A 21,416-nucleotide genomic window follows, 5' to 3' on the forward strand; every position below is an offset into this window, starting at 1 on the left:
TGTGTCCTGACCAGGAATCAAACTGAGATCTCTGGATCCTAGGTAGATGCTCAACCGCTGAGCCAAGCTGGCAGGGCTACTCTAACTCTTATTAATACCTTTTATCACCACAGCTTCATCAGTATAGAGGTAGTCCAAAATAACTTTCAGTATGTCAGAATGTATTGGCATCTCCAGAGCTGCACAACTGGAAGCCTAAATTAAATAAGATAAAATAAAACAATTAAACTGCAAAATACTACTATATTCTGATTGAGATTGGTACAAAAAATTCTGAAGAGGAATCACATCAAATGCAAAAGAATATAACATTTATAAAACACAAAGCTAAAATGACACTTCTAATTTTAAATTGCTTTATAACATGAAAAAGGATCAAGAAAATTTAAGAAAAAGGAACACACTGTATTCCAAACTTCCAAGTAATGGGGACATTTTGACTTAAGTAGCTTTTCTACAATAATTTTCATTTGTAAGTTTTGCTATTTTCCAGCAGGCTTAATCATAATTAAAGTTTAATACAAAAGAAAAACTGAGTTAAAATATCAGGTTCTCATTTTTACTTTCTTTAGTACATAATCTCCCCAAAATCTAAAGAAGTGTTGTTACCAGCCTAGGTGGTTTCTACTTAAATCTTACCTCGATCCATGAGCTACTCAGCATACTATGAAAATATTCTGAAAGAAAAAAAAATTCAATAAAAATAGTGAAAATACTAAAACAAATAAATCAGCAACTAAAAAAAGTGTACCTACCAAGTCTAGCACAAAGAACACATTTATGACAAGGAAATTCCTTTCCATCCACTGATTTCATGGTCACATCACACAGAAATGAACTGTGAGAAAAATATTTAATTAAAGCAAGAACAATTTCTTTACATGTTTAGCAAATGAGAAAATTCATTATAGGATTTGGCTTAACTTTTGGCTTTCTCTTCATTAAAGGCAGCAGAGAATAAACAACTTGAAGGTATACAATAAAGTACTTCATCTCCTTCCACTTCAAGGAAGATAATAAGGGCCTTACAATAAAGATAATATTTTAAAAGGGAACTGAACTCAGATATTCAAAACCGTCCTTCTTCTAATTTTCCTTTTCCATTACAGACCAAGGGTTAATAATATAACAGTGAGTGACATCACAGTCAAAGGTCTTTAATTCACTTGTTTGTACAACCCATTGTGTTCTAAGCATAATCCAGATATCTCCAGTTTCTCTTTCTCTAAAAACTTTTCACCTACAAAGTATAAATACATAAAAAAACAAAATATTTAATAAAGCCCTAGCCAGTTTTGCTCAGTGGTTAGAGCATCCGCCTGCTCTAACTGAAGGGTCCCAAGTTCGATTCTGGACAAGGGCACGTACCTCAGTTGCAGGCTTGATCCCTAACCCCAGTCAGGGCGTGTGTGGGAGGCAACAAATCCATGTGCCTCTCTCACATTGATGTTTCTCTCTCTCTCTCCCTTCCACTCTCTCTCTGAAAAGCAATGGAAAAAATATCCTCGAGTGAGGATATTATAAAATATATATATTTAATAACAAATGTATTTAGTATAGTATATTCCTTACTGAAAAGATTTACAAAGGAATCATCATAATAATGAAGAGTCATAACCAGTTTAGTTTTTGAGTTAACTAACATCATTTCCTATTGATCAAAAAAAATACAAAATTCAGGCAAGAAAAAATAAAAATAAAAAATCTTCCCTAATTAGAAAATAATCAGAAAAATAAATTATACCAATGTCTATTAAACAGTTAATACTTTATCCATTTACTTCAACAACTGTCCGTTTCCAAAAATGAAGAATACCAGTAAAGTTAAGAGTGTATCTACCTATACATTTTGCTTCATATGTAAGAAAGAGTTCTATTTCCACTCTTAGGTCCCAAAATCTAGAGACAAAAAGTTTACCTTCATTTCCAAACTTACCATTTTTTCTGATTTAGTTTTAGTTTGTTACCAGTTTTCTTGGAAATAACATTAATTTTTTCATTTTCAAATCTGACTCCATCTAACCTATCAACAAGAATAGATAAAAAATAACAATTGGCATATATATTCCTCTACCAAAACAAACAAGCAACAAAAATCCAACAAATTAGTTTATATCTGAACATGATTATATGTTTCTATCACCTAGAAAATATCTCAAAGAACTCCCACTCTGTGGTACAGAAATAATCATACATTCTCCCTCAATTTTACTTAGAATTCAAAATATATTAAATATCATTACTGACAAAAAACCCACAATTTTTTTAAAAAATCAAGCTATAGCACAAGGCCCTTCATTATTTTTAAATAGAAAACATACACTCCTCCCAGCTTCCACCCTACAACTAAGGTTATACTGCCATAAGCAACATAAATATCTTAAAAATAGAAAATTCCAAAAAGTCTGGTTTGTAATATGACAATACTGTGTTAGCCGCTTTACCCATCTTATACAACAAAAACTACATGAACAATATGAGGTCAGCATTATCCCTCCCATTTTGTATACTGAGAAACTAAAGTTCAAAGAAACTAAGAAATCTGCCCCTGCTAGTTATAGTAAAGCTACAAGACATATATCTATAGTCTAACTCCAAAGATAGTACTCTTTCCAGCAACCACACTGCCTGCTACTCCAGATCTGTTACACAAACACCATAGAGGGCTCAAACCCAGTAACAGTGTTCCCATACTTGAATGCTTTAATCCAGGGAGTCCCATTAGAGATAGCTTTAGCAGAAAATGGAGAAGACAAAACACATACCTCCCAGCAAAAAGGGGGGAAGGAAGGGAGGGAGAAAAAGAGCAGAGCAGCAAAGGAAAAGATAATTTTTAAAAGGAGGACATGAAACGAAAATAGGTATTAAGGAGGAGCCATACCTACTACTCAAATTACTGAAACCAAATTTCTTTGCAACATTTTGCAACATTCTTACAGGATCATCTTCCCCAACACTTTTTACTTTTTTGGAAGATTTGGGTTTGCTTTTCTGCTTTTCACTAATTGTATGTGCTTGATTACTTTTATAAACTTCAAATGCTGACTTCTGATTATCTTCATGGGAATTCATCTTATTCAAATGAGAATTCATCGTGACCTGATATTCTTCTGTTTTTTTGTTTAAGTTAATTCTTGGTTTGAAGCCAGGAGTTAAAAAGTCACAAGTATCTGTGTATATAAATTGTAAAAGGTATTCAAACAAGTCAGGATGGACCTTCTCTACCACAAAGAGAGGGCATCCTGCAGAATCTTCGTCTTTCCGGTAAACATCTGTAAAATCTAAAGAAGTACTATCTGAAAGGAACAATTTCTGAAAAAAGTCAGAACGCAATGCCAAAATATATTTATGAGCAGGGAAGATTCTGTTGCCAACTTGAAATGTCACATCATGGATGCTGTCCATTTCATCTGTTTCCCTCAACAGTTTGCCAAACTCTTCAAGAAAGGATGAGGAAGACACAGCTGGAATTTCATAAAGGCTAGAAATGAAACAAAAATCACTTTTACTTTAAAGAAAAAGCTTTTTAAAAAGCATCCCTAGCCAATTCTCCTTTTAAAGTGCAATTTCTTTTTATTTACTAAACAGAAAATTTTAAATTTGGCATTTCCTAAAATATAAGAATACTGCACAGTCTTAAATACTGTATCACCCTTTAAATTTTCTCTATTCCTTCTCCTCTTTGGTTTTTCTCCTAAACTAAAGTGATAAGAATTAAGTTTTCCTTTGAAAGCAGTGTTTTCTCTTTCTACAAAGAAACACTGAATATAAATTTCAAATGACTATTTCATAGAAATGTTTTAAATGATAAAAATTATAACTAAAAACATTCAAAAAAGAATATAGAATATAGTTCTCAACCTTTTCCTCTTTTATGTCGATTTATTTTACAAGAAAAATAAATATACAAAGAACTAAATAAATACTTAGGGTCCCAAACCTAGAACAGTAAGAAACTCAAGGAAGTAAAGATAAATACACACACAGTCACACAACTGGTCTGTAACCCTGACTCTTTCAGTACTGTAAGAATGCAATCATGCCTTCCCAATCTACATTTTATCCTTCCAGGTATGAGGGACCAACTAGGACAGACCTTGGCAAAATGGGCCAGATGGTCACCCTATTTCTAGGGCTTCTTTCCTTTGCAATAGTACCCTTGATATTTATCTTAACCTGTCATCTCTCTACTAATGTGACTCAGAAGACTTGTACAGAGATACGCACTCTACAGATGACTCTACATTACTTCTTTTATCAAGTCTCATCATATACAAGGATCAGAAATTGTTGCAAACTACATAACAAATATTTATAATATATTTTTCAGAATCTGAGTACTTAAGAGTACATCACGAAGTACTAAAGACATAAATTTGTGTGCCTACAAATACATAAACATATATGTATACATCCTCAATATTTTCAGTAAATACCAGTTTACAAACTACAAGGAACACTCATCATTTCCAGTCTACCAAATTCCACCTGTGAGTTATCCTGGTAACATGATTATATGTCTAAAGTCTCTAAAAGACATGGCAACAGCTCTTCAATTAAATTTGGTCTAGGAGCTATGGGGGGGGGGGGAAACACACACAAAAAAGTGACTATTCCTTCTAAAAATGAAATATAATATATACAAGTATACCTTGTTTTAGGATCTGACTGCAGAACTGCAAAGTTGCATCCACTTGGATCTGTGCTGACGCTAACAGCTCTGTGGGCAAAAGTAAGTTTCTCAAGTCGAATTCTTTCATATACACTATTTACATCAGAGACACAGGACACATCTGATGAGGAATTATGAAGGTTTGATAAAATCTCTGCTAAAAAGAAAAATAAATTCCCATTAATCAAGGCTTTATTAAAACTATTAAAATGATTTCAGAGTAAATGAAATAGAAAAACAATTAGGAGAATATAGAAATATCTTTTGTATGTATTAAGTCCATTTGAAAAACCACATCCTCTTTCTCTTTAACACAATTTGCACCCTATATATTGATTGTATTATACATGAAATTTTGGTGGGTCAATTCTCAATTATCCATGAATTTCTCCCTTTCACCAAAATTCCCCCGCATTGCAACCAAAGCTATCTTTCTACAAAGCAAATCTAGTATTAAACTACCTTTTTAAATTCCTCAGCTTGCATTAACAATATATAAACTTAGCATCTTCATAATTGATTGCTTATTTGTTCTCTTCTTTCCTCCTCCCCCTTTCTTCCATTTATTCAGCAAATATCAGAGTGACCACACTATGCTACTGCAATGCAGTGATCATCAGTCTACCTGGAATGATATAGTGAACAAGATAGGCATGTCCCTACCATCTCGGAGTGCACTTACAGCAGAAAAGACAAACATTACATAGTGATATCATTACAAGTCATATCAAGGCTATGAAAGAAAAGTATGAAATTTGCATAAAAAAAATGATTCTACCTACAGTATGAAGTATGGTTAAAGTAAATAAAACCAAAGACAAAGAGATTATTTAGAAAACTAAGAGTCCAGAAAAAACAATAAACGATATAGATTGAGGATGTAGAAATGAACCTGTAGAAAAGTGGAATGACTTCAGAAATACTTGAGACAAAAGTGACAAAACATGGTGACTAAATGGATATAGAGGGTAAGGGAATATGGGGTGTCAAAGATAGCCATTTACTTAAGTTGAAACACTGAAAAACAGATGTGGGTGTGTGAGTTCAGTTTTAGACCACTAAATATGACTAAGATACAATTCTAAGGACTTCAACATTTGTAGTCAAACCTGTAAACCTGGTTCCTCTATCAAATTCACTCTATTTTAGTCTCAGGGGCTTTACTAATCTTCCCCCAACACTCAGTTATTCCAGTTTCTATACTCTCAAAAAACTTATTATGTGAATATTAGTATTTGTCTCCATGAACTGCAAATATTTATATACATAGTCTATGCCCCTACAAATTTATGAGTGTCTCAGAACAGGGGCCCATCTTATATATTTTTGTATTATTAAAATCTAGCCCTCTATCTGGCATATATAATTTTCTGAATAATTATAAATGTTCTTTATATATTTTTAGCATACAAAAACTGATTTGTTCATTCAGCAGATGACTTCTATGTGCCAGGAAATATCTTGAATGCTAAGAATATAGAACAGACATGGTCCTTGCCATCTTATAGGAGACAAGCACTTAAAAAATTAATCACAAAGATAAATACATAAAAACAAGTAAAAATAAGTTGCATGATAAAAATACAAAGGGAATAAATACTAAAAGTGAAACAAGATAACTCAGTTTAGATTAAGGAATCAGTGAAAAACAACTCTGATGAAGTATAAATGAAGCTTAGATATGAAAACTTAGGAAAGGCCCTGGGACTAATCACAACTGGACAGGGTCAATGTGACTGGAGAGTGGTAAGTGAAGGGAAGAAAATTCCAGATGAATTCAGAGACATAGACAAGAGTCGCAGCAGGGGCCTGGGGCCTTATGGGCCATGTGTTGGTAATGAGCAAACCATTAAAGACTTTTGAAATACAGGAATATTAGGATCAGGTCTTAAAAGCTCACTCTGGTAAACACTTGAGAATAGATAAAAAGAAACAGGAGTGGAAATAAGAAAATTATTTTTACAGTAGTCCATGTGACAGGCTAGGGTGGGAGCAATGAGATGTAAAATGATAAAAACTAGTTTTTCTGAGAGGAAAAAAAATCAACTGATTATTATTTATGGATAAAAGAAAAAGTCACTAACCTAAGTTAAAAAACAATGTAGGTAATCCACAAGTTTATAAAATTATAATCGGATAATTAAGAAAGAACTATATAATGAATAATTTCTATTTTCACTGGTGGCATCTTAAAGCTATTCTTTATATTCATCAAGAAATGAATAAAAAATTTGTCTTCAATTATTCAGCAATTGTTTTAAAAAGCTGTACTTTATTTTAAATTCTCAATGAACGTACAAACTTTATTCTTCCTGTGATTTTCCTTTAAGTCATGAGTTATACCTTTTAAACTTTAATTTTATATATACAAGTGTGTAAAAAAACAAAAATATAGCATAAGCTACTAAATTCTCAATTTGGAGAGAAACACAAAAACGGGAGCTTGGAAGATGGTTCACAACCATCTGGAAGTTGTTTTTGTTTGTTTGTTTTTTTAACTTTACACTTCCCTATCCCTAAAATAAAGGCTAGCAATTAGCAATAGCAAGCCACCGTTACTGATGAGAATGTACCATGACCTCAGGGTATGCAGGGACAGATAAAAAGTTGAAAACTCCACATTTAAGCAGATCAAATTCCTTCTGTTTACCTGCACATACACCCAAATCAAAAGAAAACCTAGTAACACTTAATTAAATCTAATAATAAATCTTGTGAAATTAAAGATTAACTGAAAAGAACTTTTATGTATGAACTGACCTTTCTTTTCAGAACTCTTTCTTTTTTCTTCAAACCATTTCCCTCTAAATCCTTCTCCATCCTGGGTGACAAATAAAATTTCATTCCTATTTAAAGCAATATCAGAAATGAAGACTTGTCGTGGATAAGCCCATCGACACTGCTTCAGAGAACTGCTGACTGATCTCCAGCAAAACACCTAAAATAAACCAAATTACATTGGAATAAAAAGCAATAGAGCATCTGATTAACCAAAAACTGAAATCAAGAGGTAATATTTCTAAAACAAAAGCTCTCATTAATATGTTTCAATGTTCATTCTGTAGAAAAACACAGATACCATAAAAGTCAAGATGGTTTTAAAGAACTGTGTCTTTCAGAAAAACTACATCAAGCAAACAGGAAGCATTAAATATGCTTCAAAGACACTCCTCTTAAGAAATAATTTTCAGGCCCGGCCGGGCATGGCTCAGCAGTTGAGCGTCGACCTAGGATTCAGGTGATTGGGGTTCGATTCCCGGTCGGGGCACATGCCCGGGTTGTGGGCTCGATCAATGACTCTCTCATCATTGGTGTTTCTATCTCTCTCTCTCCCCCTCCTTTCCTCTCTCTGAAATCAATAAAAATATATTTAAAAAAAAAAAAAAAAGAAAGAATTTTCAGCCCAGCCGGGTGTGGCTCAGCGGTTGAGCATAGACCTAGGATCCAGGCGATCAGGGTTCGATTCCTGGTCAGGGCACATACCCGGGTTGTGGGCTTGATCAATGACCCTCTCATCATTGATGTTTCTACCTCTCTGCCTCTCCTTTCCTATATATTTAAAAAATAATAAAAATAAATAAATAAAAAGAAATAATTTTCAGTATTGCTTGTTTGGGGCATATAGAGCAGCTACAATGCTAAAGAAAACCAAAAATCTTAAAAGTAAAACTTAGATACCAGATTTGTTGTAATATCTATTTACAAGAATAATGAAAATCATTCTGTGAAAGTCCAAATTTGACTCTAAAGACAAAAAAGACATATGTATAACTAAATTATATAACTATAACAAAATTTTAGAGACAGAAATAATCATCATAGAGTTCAATGGCTTTCTAGTGGTTCTGCAAACTACAGTGTTCCTGAAAAATGGCCTAGGGGCTGCTGCTCAAGGACACTGAAAATGATGAGATTGGGTGCTGGGTTTCCCAGTCCAGCTTTATCCAGAGCAGCAACCCTTTTAAATCTGCTTTATAGATTGCCATTCCAAATAAGATTTCATTTGAAAAATTAACACTATTGATTTAAAAGTTAAATCCCCTCATAACTAAGAAAAGTAAAGCACAAAATGGTATCTGCCAAAATCACTCAAAAGTTATGTACACACAAAAAAAGGGGGCTCTATTGATTGAATAATTCCTTCACAGTTTGGTTTTTATTAGTAAGACTAAATTTTACAGAAAGTAAATATCCAGAGTTATAAGCTAGATCCATATAAATGAAACACCCCAAAGTTAAATGTAAGTTTTTTATACTCAAGTTTTTATGTAATCCCATACCTCTGCTCCCTTCCATAAGTACAAATTCAAGCTCTAATTGTTAAATATAGTTCTGTCTATTAAAATGATGAACAATAGATTTATGCCTGTACTGTACCAGTAGGTGAAGCTTTATGATTTTAACTCTTCAAATTCTAAAATGTCAAAATTTACAGCACTTTATAAACCACAGAAAAACATTCTTATTGTATGATTTATTTTATAAGCAAAAAGCAGAAAGCAATCTGTTTTCCCAGTCAGAGTAAAATTCTTTCAGTCTACTAATGTATAATATATATTTTTAAATTAACAGTTTTATTAAAGAAATATACTGATATATTTTCACAGGGAACTAAAATTAAAACTCTATAGTATTTACTTAAGTGATGAGATAAGATACTTTATATAGCGATCTTTTATATACATTATCTTTTATAATCTCTGCATATATATGTGTGTGCTTGTATATATATGTGTATATAATGTATACATTTGTTTAAAGCTGAATCTGGGGAAAATTTTCCAATTATGCATCAAATTTTTAATATTGCCTGCTTAACTTTTTTTAAAGAGTATTTAGATAACATACCTCATATCTGTAATTCAGTATCACTTATCAATACTGTGTATATATAAAACACCCCATCAAAATCCTTTACTTATTTCCATTTTAAGCACAGTATATGAATTTTAAACTATAGCTTAACAAAGCAGTACTATGCAACATTAGTTAAATGTCATCATACTTTCTTTAAAATAATCAGCTCCATACTAATTAGTACTGGATGTCAATATAAACTGAGAAACAGTCAATAGAAGTCATCACTATCATTGAAATACATTTACACATTATCAGGTCCTCTACTGCTAACAACTGACAGTAAGATTACTACACTTTTGCATAAATATATATATACTCACCCTTCCAGCTCCATCCATTGCAAGAATACAAATTTTTTCACCCCCATTTTCTTTCAAATGTTCAGGATCAACCTTGTATTCCATACGTCCCCCAGATACAAGGACCTTTTTCAAGTTTAGCTGCCTGGGTAAAAAGAAAAAGTCTAGATTAATATGTTCTCTAAAATACAAATGGCTCAATTTTAAAGAACCCAGGGCGATTATTATGAAAGGTAAAGTAAAATGATTTAGCCTTTGGTATCCTTAGTCCCTCCTTTTCTATAAGTTTCCCCTTCACATGGCTGTTTCTTTCTGTAGCAATCCTTTCCTCTCAAAAGCCTCTACACACATTAAACATCTAAAGCCCTGCCTGCTGATGCCACGCATGCACTCAAGTTTAAATAACAGATAAAGCTAAAAACTCCTAAGTGTATTTGCATTTTAACAGAAAAGAAAAATTTTAAACTTCAAAACAATATAGAAATCCTTAGTTTCAAATATGAACAACCATAAATAGATATAGCTACCATGAAAATCATCAATATTGTTAATTTAATAACTCATCCACTAACCACACATTTCATTATATCTGCACATGTGATGTGCCTATAGTATTGTATGAAACCTGCCTGCTGCTACTCCAATGATTATCCTCCCTCTTATTTAAGATATTTTGCCTACAATTTAAGATTTTTTCATTTCAAAATTACCATGTTGTAACAATCTGCAACAAAAGAATTTTCTTAGTGAAAACTTGGATATGACATATTTATGTAATTTAATGTTAATCAGGGCAAGTTTTATAAATGTTAACTAAAAACCTTCATATTCCACAAATTACTTCCTACTCACAAAAAATCTACTCAGTTCTAAGAAACATGTATGTTCACATTTTCATGTTTCTGTAACTGAAATATGACCTATAATAGATAAGTTTCTAATTATTATACACAGAAGTTGTAACAAATTGATGATCACATTTTCTGCTCCTGAGCTAATTTCAGGGATGGTATTTATTTATGAAGAAGTTACCATATCATTTACATTAGCAAAAGTACATTTTATTGCATTTCATTTTCAATGTCTGATTACTTTTAAAGTTAGATGGTTGCTCTCTAGAATTCCTGCACACTACTGCTTCCACTAATTGAGCTATACTTTTCTAGGGTCAAAGATCTATTTCTCTACTTGTATTTATTACTACAATTATATAGTATAAAGAAATATATAAACCGATAAGACAGTCTGAAAAAAATGTTTTCTATAAAAGTTAAATACTTTGGAATGACATGATAACTATGAGTAGCAAAAAAAAAATCAATTATAAAAGAGTGAAATGTATGAAAATTATAGTATTCTCCACATAACTTACTTCACAATTGTTTTTAAGCACTTGTTCTTTAAATCATTCAAAATAAAATCATAGGTGACACATTATAAATATGACATACAGGAAATACAGGGAAGTCCAATTGGTAGACCCATACAGACTTAAACCTTCACATTATGATTCTCCACTTTAACTGGCTTTTTGATTAGCCAACCGCTAGTTTACTGAATGCTACTATAACATGCATTCAGATAACAGTAGGCTATACAAAGATTAAAAATATACCGGTTAGGTAAAAACACCTGGACTGGGTCCATGGTATGTGATTTCTTTTTAAAATAAATAAATGCACAATGTAAAAAAGAATACACATGAACCAATGATGACTGTATCACAAACCAAGAATTAAAATTAATCTAGTTCTGTTACAAGAACCATAAAAAAGAAAATTTATAAGTCATATTTAACTATATGTTACCATAATTCAGAAATATTGTTTTATAACTTACAAAGAACTTTTACAGATATCTACTGGATGCTTGCCAAAAGACTAAGATCATCAAAGATAAAAACTCCTAACTTCCCCACCATTCCATTTTCTCCATTTGACATTTCAGAGCATAGCCTAAAGCTGATAATGATATTTGCTAGAAGAGTTGAACTATTATTAAAGTTCTGTTTCTTTCACAGAAGTACACATACTTAGAAGCCATCTTCTTGCACTGATAGTCTGTAAGTAAGTAAATATCTCCCCTTGTGGTAACACAGACTGTGGCCCCATCACTTGCAGCAACCAAAGATAGAGTGATGTCCTTATGATGAAGGGCAGAGACTTGACGAGGAGCAGTTACACACTTTTCTCCATTGGGATCTAGCAAATAACCTAAAAAAGTTACACAAATAAACAAATCACAAAACATCCATTTTAAGAATCCAATTTACTTTTCAGATAGTGTTGTCAAAGATTTCTTACCCAGTTGTCCACCATTTAGTCCCATAGTGTAAACAGCTTCTCTAGTCCATAACACTGTATGAAACCTGCCTGCTGCTACTCCAATGATTGTCCTTCCTTTGAGATATTTTGCCTGCATCTATTCCAAAAGACAAATAAGACTGCAGTTTACTATATATCTATGAACTAGTACAATTTTGCAAAGATACAGTAGAACAGAGTAGCAAATATATGGCATATGTGCTACCAGTGCCCCTTCAAGTACTAATGGTAATTGTCACTAATAGATGTCAACACTGAGACCCCAACTCTTCTCAGAACACAAGACATTTTGATGCAGCCACTTTATGTCAGCAGTTTTAATACATAAAAAGCAATATGCAAAACAGGTAATCTCATTCTTATTAGAAAATATGGTGCTTTTAAATTTGACATATCCAGGGTCTCCCAACAGTGGCACGAATAGCATTTTGGGCCAGATGATTCTTTGCTGTCAGGGATCGTCTTGTGCATTGTAGGAGATTTGGCAGCATCCCTAAACTCTAACCTGCTAGATGCCAGTAGTACCACTCCCACACCTGTCCCAGCTGTAACAACTAAAAATGTCTCTAGACATGGCCAAACATATCCTGGGGAGCAAAACTGCCCCCAATTGAGAATACTAGATATGGGTCCCTATCAATTTAGAGCTCTGACATAGTCACCCAATGAGAATAAAAATGGAGTAAAAATCTACCATTCCTAAAGTCTACAAAAAGATTAAATATCCACAAATTCCACAGTTGGAGAAAATGGATCTTTAAAAAACTACCAGATTGGATGCCCTGGCCAGGTGGTACAGTTGGCTGGAGTGCTATCCTGTGCATCAAAGGGCTGCAGGTTCAATTCCCAGTCAGGGCACTAGGTTGCAGGTTAAATCCCCAGTCAGGGCAGCAAGTACAGGAGGCAACCGATCTATGTTTCTCTTGCATGGATGCATGTCTCTCTCACTGTCTCTCTCTCCCTGTGTGTGTGTCTCTCTCACTCCCTCCCCCTTCCTCTTTCTAAACATATCCTCAGCTGAGGATTGGAGGAGTGGAGACTACCTCCAATTATTTTGGGGTAATTCTTATTGATTCATTAGCCATCCCAAATGGAAAATCAATGGATCTAAAAGTTTATTAATAAAAAATATATATCTAATAATAATTTTAAATAAAAGGATTAAATCCAGTGAAGAGATTTAACATCTAAACTACAAAATATTATGAGCTGAACACATTTATTATGGATAATGATTCTAGTAACATATTTAGAGCACCAGTCCCAGTTCTGTGTACTAGGTCTGTCCCTGAAGTTGAGAAAAGGGTACCTTTCTGGTAGTGGCTGTACAAATTGGAGGGGGAAACCAGAACAAAGAGCAGTAGCTTTTGGACCTATATCCCTTCACATCAACTTGCTAGGTGTGATTTCTGCACAGAGGTAGATTTACCATGAAGTTAATAAGCTTAGGCTTCCAGGTGCCTCACTTGCATAGCCCATTTTGTATTTATAAACTCGGTGTTATTATATTAATTTCTTTTTTTGTTGTTAATCTTCACTCAAGGATATTTTTTCCATTGATTTTGAGAGAGAATGGGAGGAAAGGAGGGAGAGCTGAACGGAGTGGGGGGAGGGGGAGGGAGGGAGGAAGAGGGAGGGAGAGGAAAAGGGGGAGGGGGGGAGAGGAAAGGGGGGAGAAGGGGTAGAAAGAGAGAAATACATCAATGTGAGAGAGAAACATTGATTTGTTGCCTCCCACACAAGCCCTGAACAGAGCCAGGGATCGGACCTGCAACCCTTTGGTGCAAAGACAAACACTCTAACCACTGTACTACACAGGCCAGGGCTTGGTGTTTGGTGTTTTTAAAGAGGGCCTTAAACCCCAAAATTCTGGGTCCCCCTTGGCTTATGAATACTTAGAAGTTAATCTAAGGCAGTTTGGTGCCTAATTTCCCAAGTGCTCTCTTTCTTACTCCAAACAAATGCTAATTTGTACTATGCTTAGTTTCTCCTTTGAAAAATATTAGTGAATATAAGTAAAATAACCTGCTCTGTCAATACCGTCCATCTTTTTGTCCATACAGGTTTACAGCAAATAATCACCTTATTGTTTAAAAAAAAAGTTTACCTGTCTGGGTACATTACAACTGGAAGGTGGAGGAATAATTCCTAATTGATGAAAAGTATTTTGACCAAATGTATAAATACATCCATCTTCAGTTAATACAACAGTATGATCCTCAGCAGCTGCCACTTGGGAACAATTATGACCACTCAGCCCTTCCACAAGCCTAGGGACCTACAAAATAAAATTAACTTAGTATAATTTTTATAGAAATACAAGTAGAATTTGATGATACTATGCCTAAAATGACATGACTGGTATATGTCTCTATCATGATAAATTCTACAATTCACCAAGGAGTAGATGAGTTTAAGACACTGGTTTATTAGTAAAACACAAAACCCCAGTTAAGACATTTCAATAAAATAATTTAATTCAACAAATGATTTTTGAGCCCTTATTATACACCAAGTGCAAATTTGTTTGGTATGAATAAGTGAGCTCTTCAGCCAAAGAATTCATTGGTGTATTGAATAAATAAAAATACAGGAAACAATCCATCCCTTCAATGAGACATTTACTAGCTATTTGATCTCAATTAAATCTCTTAACCTCTCTGTATTTCACTTCCTTCAGCTGAACACAAAACAATAAAAGTATTTTAGATGATAACTGTATTGGTGTTAGGAGTAGATGATTTGGTAAGTATAAAACACAATAGTCTCTGGCACAGAGTAAACAATCAATAAATGATAGCTATTACTATTGTCATTATTTATAAAATGAGAATAATAATGCCTATAACCTCACAGGGCTGTTAAGGCTTTATGAACAATGCCTAGAATATAATAAACCTTAAAAAAGGAAGCTATGATAACAGCTCTCCTTTTTAAAGCACTCTTTAATCTACGGTAAACATACCAGTAGTCCCTTTCCCAATATTTGCTGTAAGAAAATTTTTTCCTTGATGCTTTATAATTTTGCACTGTATCTAAATCCTTAATTTGAACATGATATACCAAAAAATTATTGATTATTAAAAAGTCTATTACCAATTGGTACATTATTTTCTCCATATAGCTGGTTAAAACAAATTTTTTAGTTAATAAAAGCTTCCAGTTTATCAAAATTTTACTAAAGTTACCTAAACATTTCAATTACCAAGCATGTCTGTTCATCTCCATGGCCTAAACGTCCTCCAGGACCATGACCACAAGTATAGACCTGCCCTTTCTGAGACAGAAATACTGAGTGAAATTTACAAAGCACCACCTATGGGAAAACAAGAGAATATTATTAAAATTCTCTGAATAAAATGTCTTAATTTTATTTAAAATACTAATAATAAATTACTGCTAACTCTTTAAGCTGGATGATAGGTACATGGGATTCAAACTATTCTCTCTACTTTGTACACATTTACAGTTTTCTTTAATAAAAATTAGAAATATACATATTCTACTTCAAAACTATGTCTAAAAACAGACATAAAAAAGGATAAAGGAGGAATTAAGCACCTGTTACCCACAGAAGAGACTAAACAAAGGAAAATATAAACCTTAAGTCTTCAACTACAGAAAGCAGTAGCCACTTGTTTCCCAAACAGCAAGAACTGAGCAGAGTGCGATGTGAAGCAGAAAAATTACCAAACAGTGACATATGTTATTAAAGAAAATGGAAATGTCTTAAGATAAAAGTATTTTTTTGTTATTAATCCTTACCCGAGGATATTTTTTCCATTGATTTTTAGGGAGAGTGGGAGGGAGGAGGGGGGAGAAGAAGAGAGAAAGAGAGAAAAACATCGATGTGACTGAGGGAGACACATCAATTGGTTGCCTCCCACACACACCCCCGGTCAGGGATCAAACCTGAAACCCAGGTACATGCCCTTGAACAGGAGTTGAACGGAGACCCTTCGGTCCAAGGGCAGAGACTCTAACCGCTGAGCCAAACTGGCCAGGGCTAAAATTATTTTTAAAAAGCAACATCACCTACACACGGGGAAGGGGGGTAGACAGTGTGTCCTTTTAAACCTCTAATTTTGTCTAATATAACTTTAATATCACACTTACATATCATACATTCTTACCAGAAGACAAGGGTACTGAAATGGTTGAACTGCATCAGCAGAAGGCAATAACTAGAAACCAACAAAAGTTTCAAATATGCATGTACTTACATACCTAACCGCCAGGCCACACTGTGCTATTTCTTCAGCGAATCTAATGTGCAGCATACTTATTTTACATTAATCCCATTTAACAATCCTTTTTTCTTATTTTTAAAAATTACTTGCATTTATACTTATTTTTTATTGATTTCAGAGAGTGGAAAGGAGAGGGAGAGAGAGAAACATCGATGAGAAACATCGATTGGCTGCCTTCTGCACGACCCCTGCTGGGGATAGAGCCCACAACCTGGGCATGTGCCCTGACCAGGAATCCAACTGCGACCTCCTGGTGCATGGGATGATGTTCAACCAATTGAGCGATAGCAGCCACGCTGCATTTATATTTGTATGCTACCTATAAACATTTCTAACTTACAATATAAAAGGATGTTAAGAAATAAAAAAATCCTAGAATTATTTTCCAGAAAGTCAAATTCCTTTGGAAAATAAAATTATAAGCTGAATTTCAAGTTCTATTTACACATATCCTTAAGTCAGCTGGCAAGTTCTAGAAATATATGTGCCTATCATAAATAATGCAAAAAGTCATTATCTCATTGAGCTATACCACCAATACCTGAAAGTTTAAAAATAAAACTCAAAGTTGCATCCAAATTTATTATACAAAGTTGGAATTTGAAAGAAAAAAATCATTTTATGAAACCAGAAATGATATTTTGTTCAATTTTATACTAAATATTAGAATGCCATTCTGCAATTTGACTTCTACTATGCTAACCACTACCAGAACTTAAGATCTCCAAATTCATTATTATTTTTTAAATTTTCTTTATTTTTTAAATTTATCTTTATCTTTATAGATGTCCCCCTTTTGTGTCCCCTCATTGATCCCGTCCATCCTGCATCTGCCCTAACCAGGCCTTCTCCATACTATTATCTGTGTCCATGGGTTATGCATTTATGCATATAAGTTCTTTGATTAATCTCTTTAAACTTTAAAACCCCAACATTTTAAAGAAGATAACTGATCATGGCTTTTCATCTTAATTCTCAGAAATATATTATGATAATATTAACAATCTCTGTCCCTTGGTAGTTAATTCATTTGGCACTACACTACAGAATCAGCCCTTTTTCAGTAACCAACAGGGCGCTCTATACAGGAGTGGGCAACAGTAGGTTTACAGTTGTAATACAAATAAATAATACAATAATTAATAACACAAGAATAAACTGTTTCACGTACTCACAACTGTAAACCTACTGTTGCCCACCCCTGTAATTGGTGCTCAGTAAATATTTCCATAAACTTGTTTCCTCTTTTCTGACTGATATTTTGGCTGCTTTCCTTCCTCTCAAATCTGTCCAATGTCTGCTTCAACCCTCATTCTGTGGTAAATAAAATCCCTTACATCCTTAATCTCTTCAAAAAGCACTCTCACTTCTTTGACTTAACTGAAAAGTAACTTTCTCTCTTTTTTTTGGTAAATCCTCACTTGAAGATATTTTTTCCATTGATTTTTAGAGAAGAATGGAAGGGAGGGAGGGGGGAAGAGAGAGACATCGATTGGTTGCCTCCCACACACACCCCCACCGGGCCTGGGATGGAACCTACAACCCAGGTACATGCCCTTAACCTGGAATCGAACCCTCCACCCTTCAGTGTGTGTGGGATGGGATGGGGGGGGGGGGCTCTAACCATCAGGCAACACTGGCCAGGGCTGTAGCTTTCTCTTTGAGTGTACTGTTTCACCCATAACTCTGCCAAATGGAATATGCTCAATTTTTCTATAGCACATATATCTTCAGATCAGAAGGTACAATCAGCTTCTGGTTTCCTAATGTCACCATTATTCCTTTACTCTTTTTTTTTTTTCCCTTGGTGCTCTGATCTTACTTATTTACAGAGACAGGTGCTGAGCCAGGTTTGTTCCGTGGGCTACAGCGTGCTGACTCCTGGCATGTAAAAATCAGTCTACCTTCTTTTACAAAAAATAGGTTAGTTCACATTAAAACAAACATGAATATATAACAGAAATTATTTTTAAATGCAAGAATTTTTAAGATTAAAAATGGAGACTTCAAAGAAATGCTAAATCTGAAACCCAGCTTCAGGCTCTGCCCTGATCTCACCACAGCTCAGCCTCTTTGCCATCATGGGTTGAATTGTGACCCCAAATGACATGTTCTTATCTTAACCCCTGACACCTGTGATACAACCTTATTTGGAGTAGGGCCTCTGCAGATGTGGTCAAGTTAAAGTGAGGTCATTACCTGATCTAATACGATTAGTGTCCCTATAAGAAGAGGAAATACCATTTGAAGACAGAGAGACAAGTTGGGGGGATGCCCTTCACCCTTGTGTAAAAACCCCTGCTCCTGAAAAAAAATCTTAGTTCATGAAATCTATGTCCATGTACTAACACAGACAAGGAAAACAGAGCCTTGGCCAGATAGCTCAGTTGGTTGGAGCATCGTCCCATACACCAAAAGACTGCGAGTTCGAACCCCAGTTGGGGCCGAATGGGAGGCAACTGATCGATGTTTCTCTCTCACATTGATGTGTGTGTTTGTTTTCTCTCTCTCCCTTCCTCTCTGTCTAAAAAAAAGTTTAAAAATTTTTTAAAAAGACCATACCCTCAGGTGAGGATTTAAAAAAAAGGAAAACAAGTATCTTTCTAAAGTGCCCCAACTCTGATCAGTCATTAGTGGCTGCTGATGGGTGGAATACCATTTTAAGAAGAATTCTGAAGACCTGTTCAAGCTCAGTTTAATACACACACACACACACACACACACACAGTGGTAGAAAGAAGAGTATGTCAACAGTAGTAAAATCCATAGAAATGGAAGATAACATCAGCATAATAATAGAAGACCAAACCTTTACAATTATATCAATTAATTTTACAATTACTTATATTTAAGAACTCAGGTTCACTTACGTAAAACTAGTGAAACTGAGTTTCAACAATGAATTCACTTGAGAAACAACTTGAAAAACTCTTAATTTTTGTTAAACGGAAACAAAGCTAGATAATCAACAGAAGGTCTACGCTTTTAAAATTAAATTAATATCTGTATAGTGCCTTTGAATTTCCAACAGTGCTTGACAAATATCTCATAGGTTTCCGCTATTTTACACAGTGTAAATATGATTAAGGCTAACAAAATCTAAAATAAATGAGGAAAGTTCTGTTGATTGATTTCTTCATGCAAATATATTATCATATCTTCGACCAAGTTAACATAATATAAATGAAAAGATGAGCTATCAAATACAGAAGTTCTTTTTAATCTCTAAAAGTACTAAGATTATACTTCAAAATACCTGCTTAATATAAACTCCGCTTCTGGAGAACAGATCCACCAATTCTGGATGGTGTTTGCTATTCTGACTTCCATGACCCAGGGTGAAATTTGTATTATCTCCCCAAGTGTAGACATCTGTAGGATCTAAAATGAAAATTTTTATACTTTTTTATTTTAAAACAAATATGAGTGTAGTTCAATTATAGATATATTCCAATAATCATTTTACCTCTCACATGACTCTTTACAGAAACTAACTACCACATTTAGAAAGATGTTGCCAACATTCTCTTTTAAATTATGAATCTAATGCCTGGCCGGGCGTAGCTCAGTGGTTGAGTGTCAGCCTAGGATCCAGGCCATCGGGGTTCGATTCCTGGTCAGGGCACATGCCCGGGTTGCGGGCTCGATCAATGACACTCTCATCATTGATGTTTCTCTCTCTCTTTCTCCCTCTCCTTTCCTCTCTCTGAAATCAATAAAGATATATTTAAATAAATAAATAATGAATCTACTAGTACATTATATAACTCTAGAAATAGAAATCAGAAAATCTAAATCAGCACAGGCCTGCCTCAATGTGAGCAATCTAATATTTGTTCTTTGTTTCTAAAGTTTAACTAAAGTTTAAAGTTTAACTGTCAAGTGAGTAAAATACCACCTGCCATAACCACTTAGTCTCCATGAAAAGAATAGTTATTTAAACATAAAATTTTATTAATACATATATACAAAAGTTCAAAATGAAACAAGTGTGATATTAATTACTGTTCCTACAGAAACATTAACTTTCAATAGTTTGCTCTTGACAGATGTAAATAACACTACTAATTAGAGTACCCATTAAACTGGGATAAAACTTAATCACAGCTAAGTTTATTATATGAATCTTCATTTTTACTTTGGAAGGCTCATGTAATTCCTTTGTAACTGTAACCTGCAACATAGTATCCAAGGTAGAAATAAAAATGAAGACTGAGTCCTTTCTTAGCTTGATCACTAGTTAAATGCAAATTATAAAATGCCCCATTTAAATCTCTTCTGTTTTTCAGCCAAGTTCCAGAGCTCAAAGGGCAAACAAACTGGAGGGATAAGAATTAGAAGAACGTGTGGATAGAAAAACAACTAACTTTTCCTCTCCACCTTAAATGTTGATGCTACTTTCTGGATGCACATTAATGACTTTACAGTAGTTACAAATCTAAATGCCTTCCCTCGTTAGGCTGTGCTTTTTAGTCTTATAGACATAAAATAGATTAAAATTGAAAAATGCAAAATAAATAGAAGTATTCTGAATGGAGAACCAAAATATCAACACATACATACCAAAGTAAGTTCTTTGCAGATATACACACACAAATTTCCTCAGTTATTTTAACAAGAATAAAATTTCATTAAAATTTTCTAAGCTGTATCTTAATGGAATATATGTGGAATTTTCTTACCAGTGTTTTTGAATACTACATGAGCTGGTCTATCCTTCATTACAAGATCCAAAGCTGACAAGCCTTCTTTATCTTGAATATACAGACTAACACCATGCTTAAAAAAAAAAAAAGAAGAAGAAAAATATATACGTGTGTGTATAAATATTTTAACCATTTAGCTATAATCAGTAATTTCTTATTCTTATTTATCAAAAATCCAGATTAAGCTCATAAATACATTTTAAAAACAAACATTTAATAACAATGATCTCCTGTGAGCATACACATTTTTCCCCTCACACACAGAAGAGAACTAAGAGAAATCAAATATCCAATTCTTGGTGGAC

General features: G+C 33.9%; 1 protein-coding gene across 4 annotated transcripts in view; it reads right to left on the minus strand.

Annotated features, from left to right (window-relative positions):
• IBTK (inhibitor of Bruton tyrosine kinase) overlaps positions 1-21,416 on the minus strand; it is a 70,224-nt gene that overhangs the window by 38,380 nt on the left and 10,428 nt on the right. For 3 of the 4 annotated variants that reach the window (XM_016207352.2, XM_016207349.2, XM_016207350.2), the window contains exons 3-16: positions 21,088-21,184; positions 19,662-19,786; positions 15,361-15,471; positions 14,263-14,433; positions 12,135-12,252; positions 11,864-12,044; positions 9,853-9,976; positions 7,433-7,610; positions 4,652-4,829; positions 2,882-3,481; positions 1,937-2,023; positions 756-838; positions 640-677; positions 99-195 (exon numbers count right to left, since the gene is read on the minus strand). In XM_016207352.2, coding sequence (XP_016062838.2) covers positions 99-195; positions 640-677; positions 756-838; positions 1,937-2,023; positions 2,882-3,481; positions 4,652-4,829; positions 7,433-7,610; positions 9,853-9,976; positions 11,864-12,044; positions 12,135-12,252; positions 14,263-14,433; positions 15,361-15,471; positions 19,662-19,786; positions 21,088-21,184 — 2,188 coding nt within the window. The remainder of the gene's footprint in view (positions 1-98; positions 196-639; positions 678-755; positions 839-1,936; positions 2,024-2,881; positions 3,482-4,651; positions 4,830-7,432; positions 7,611-9,852; positions 9,977-11,863; positions 12,045-12,134; positions 12,253-14,262; positions 14,434-15,360; positions 15,472-19,661; positions 19,787-21,087; positions 21,185-21,416) is intronic. The other variant, XM_016207351.2, reaches the window with a different exon arrangement.

The sequence above is a fragment of the Miniopterus natalensis genome, chromosome 5 (genome assembly GCF_054644295.1).
Source record: "Miniopterus natalensis isolate mMinNat1 chromosome 5, mMinNat1.hap1, whole genome shotgun sequence".
NCBI classification, from domain to species: Eukaryota; Metazoa; Chordata; class Mammalia; order Chiroptera; family Miniopteridae; genus Miniopterus; species Miniopterus natalensis.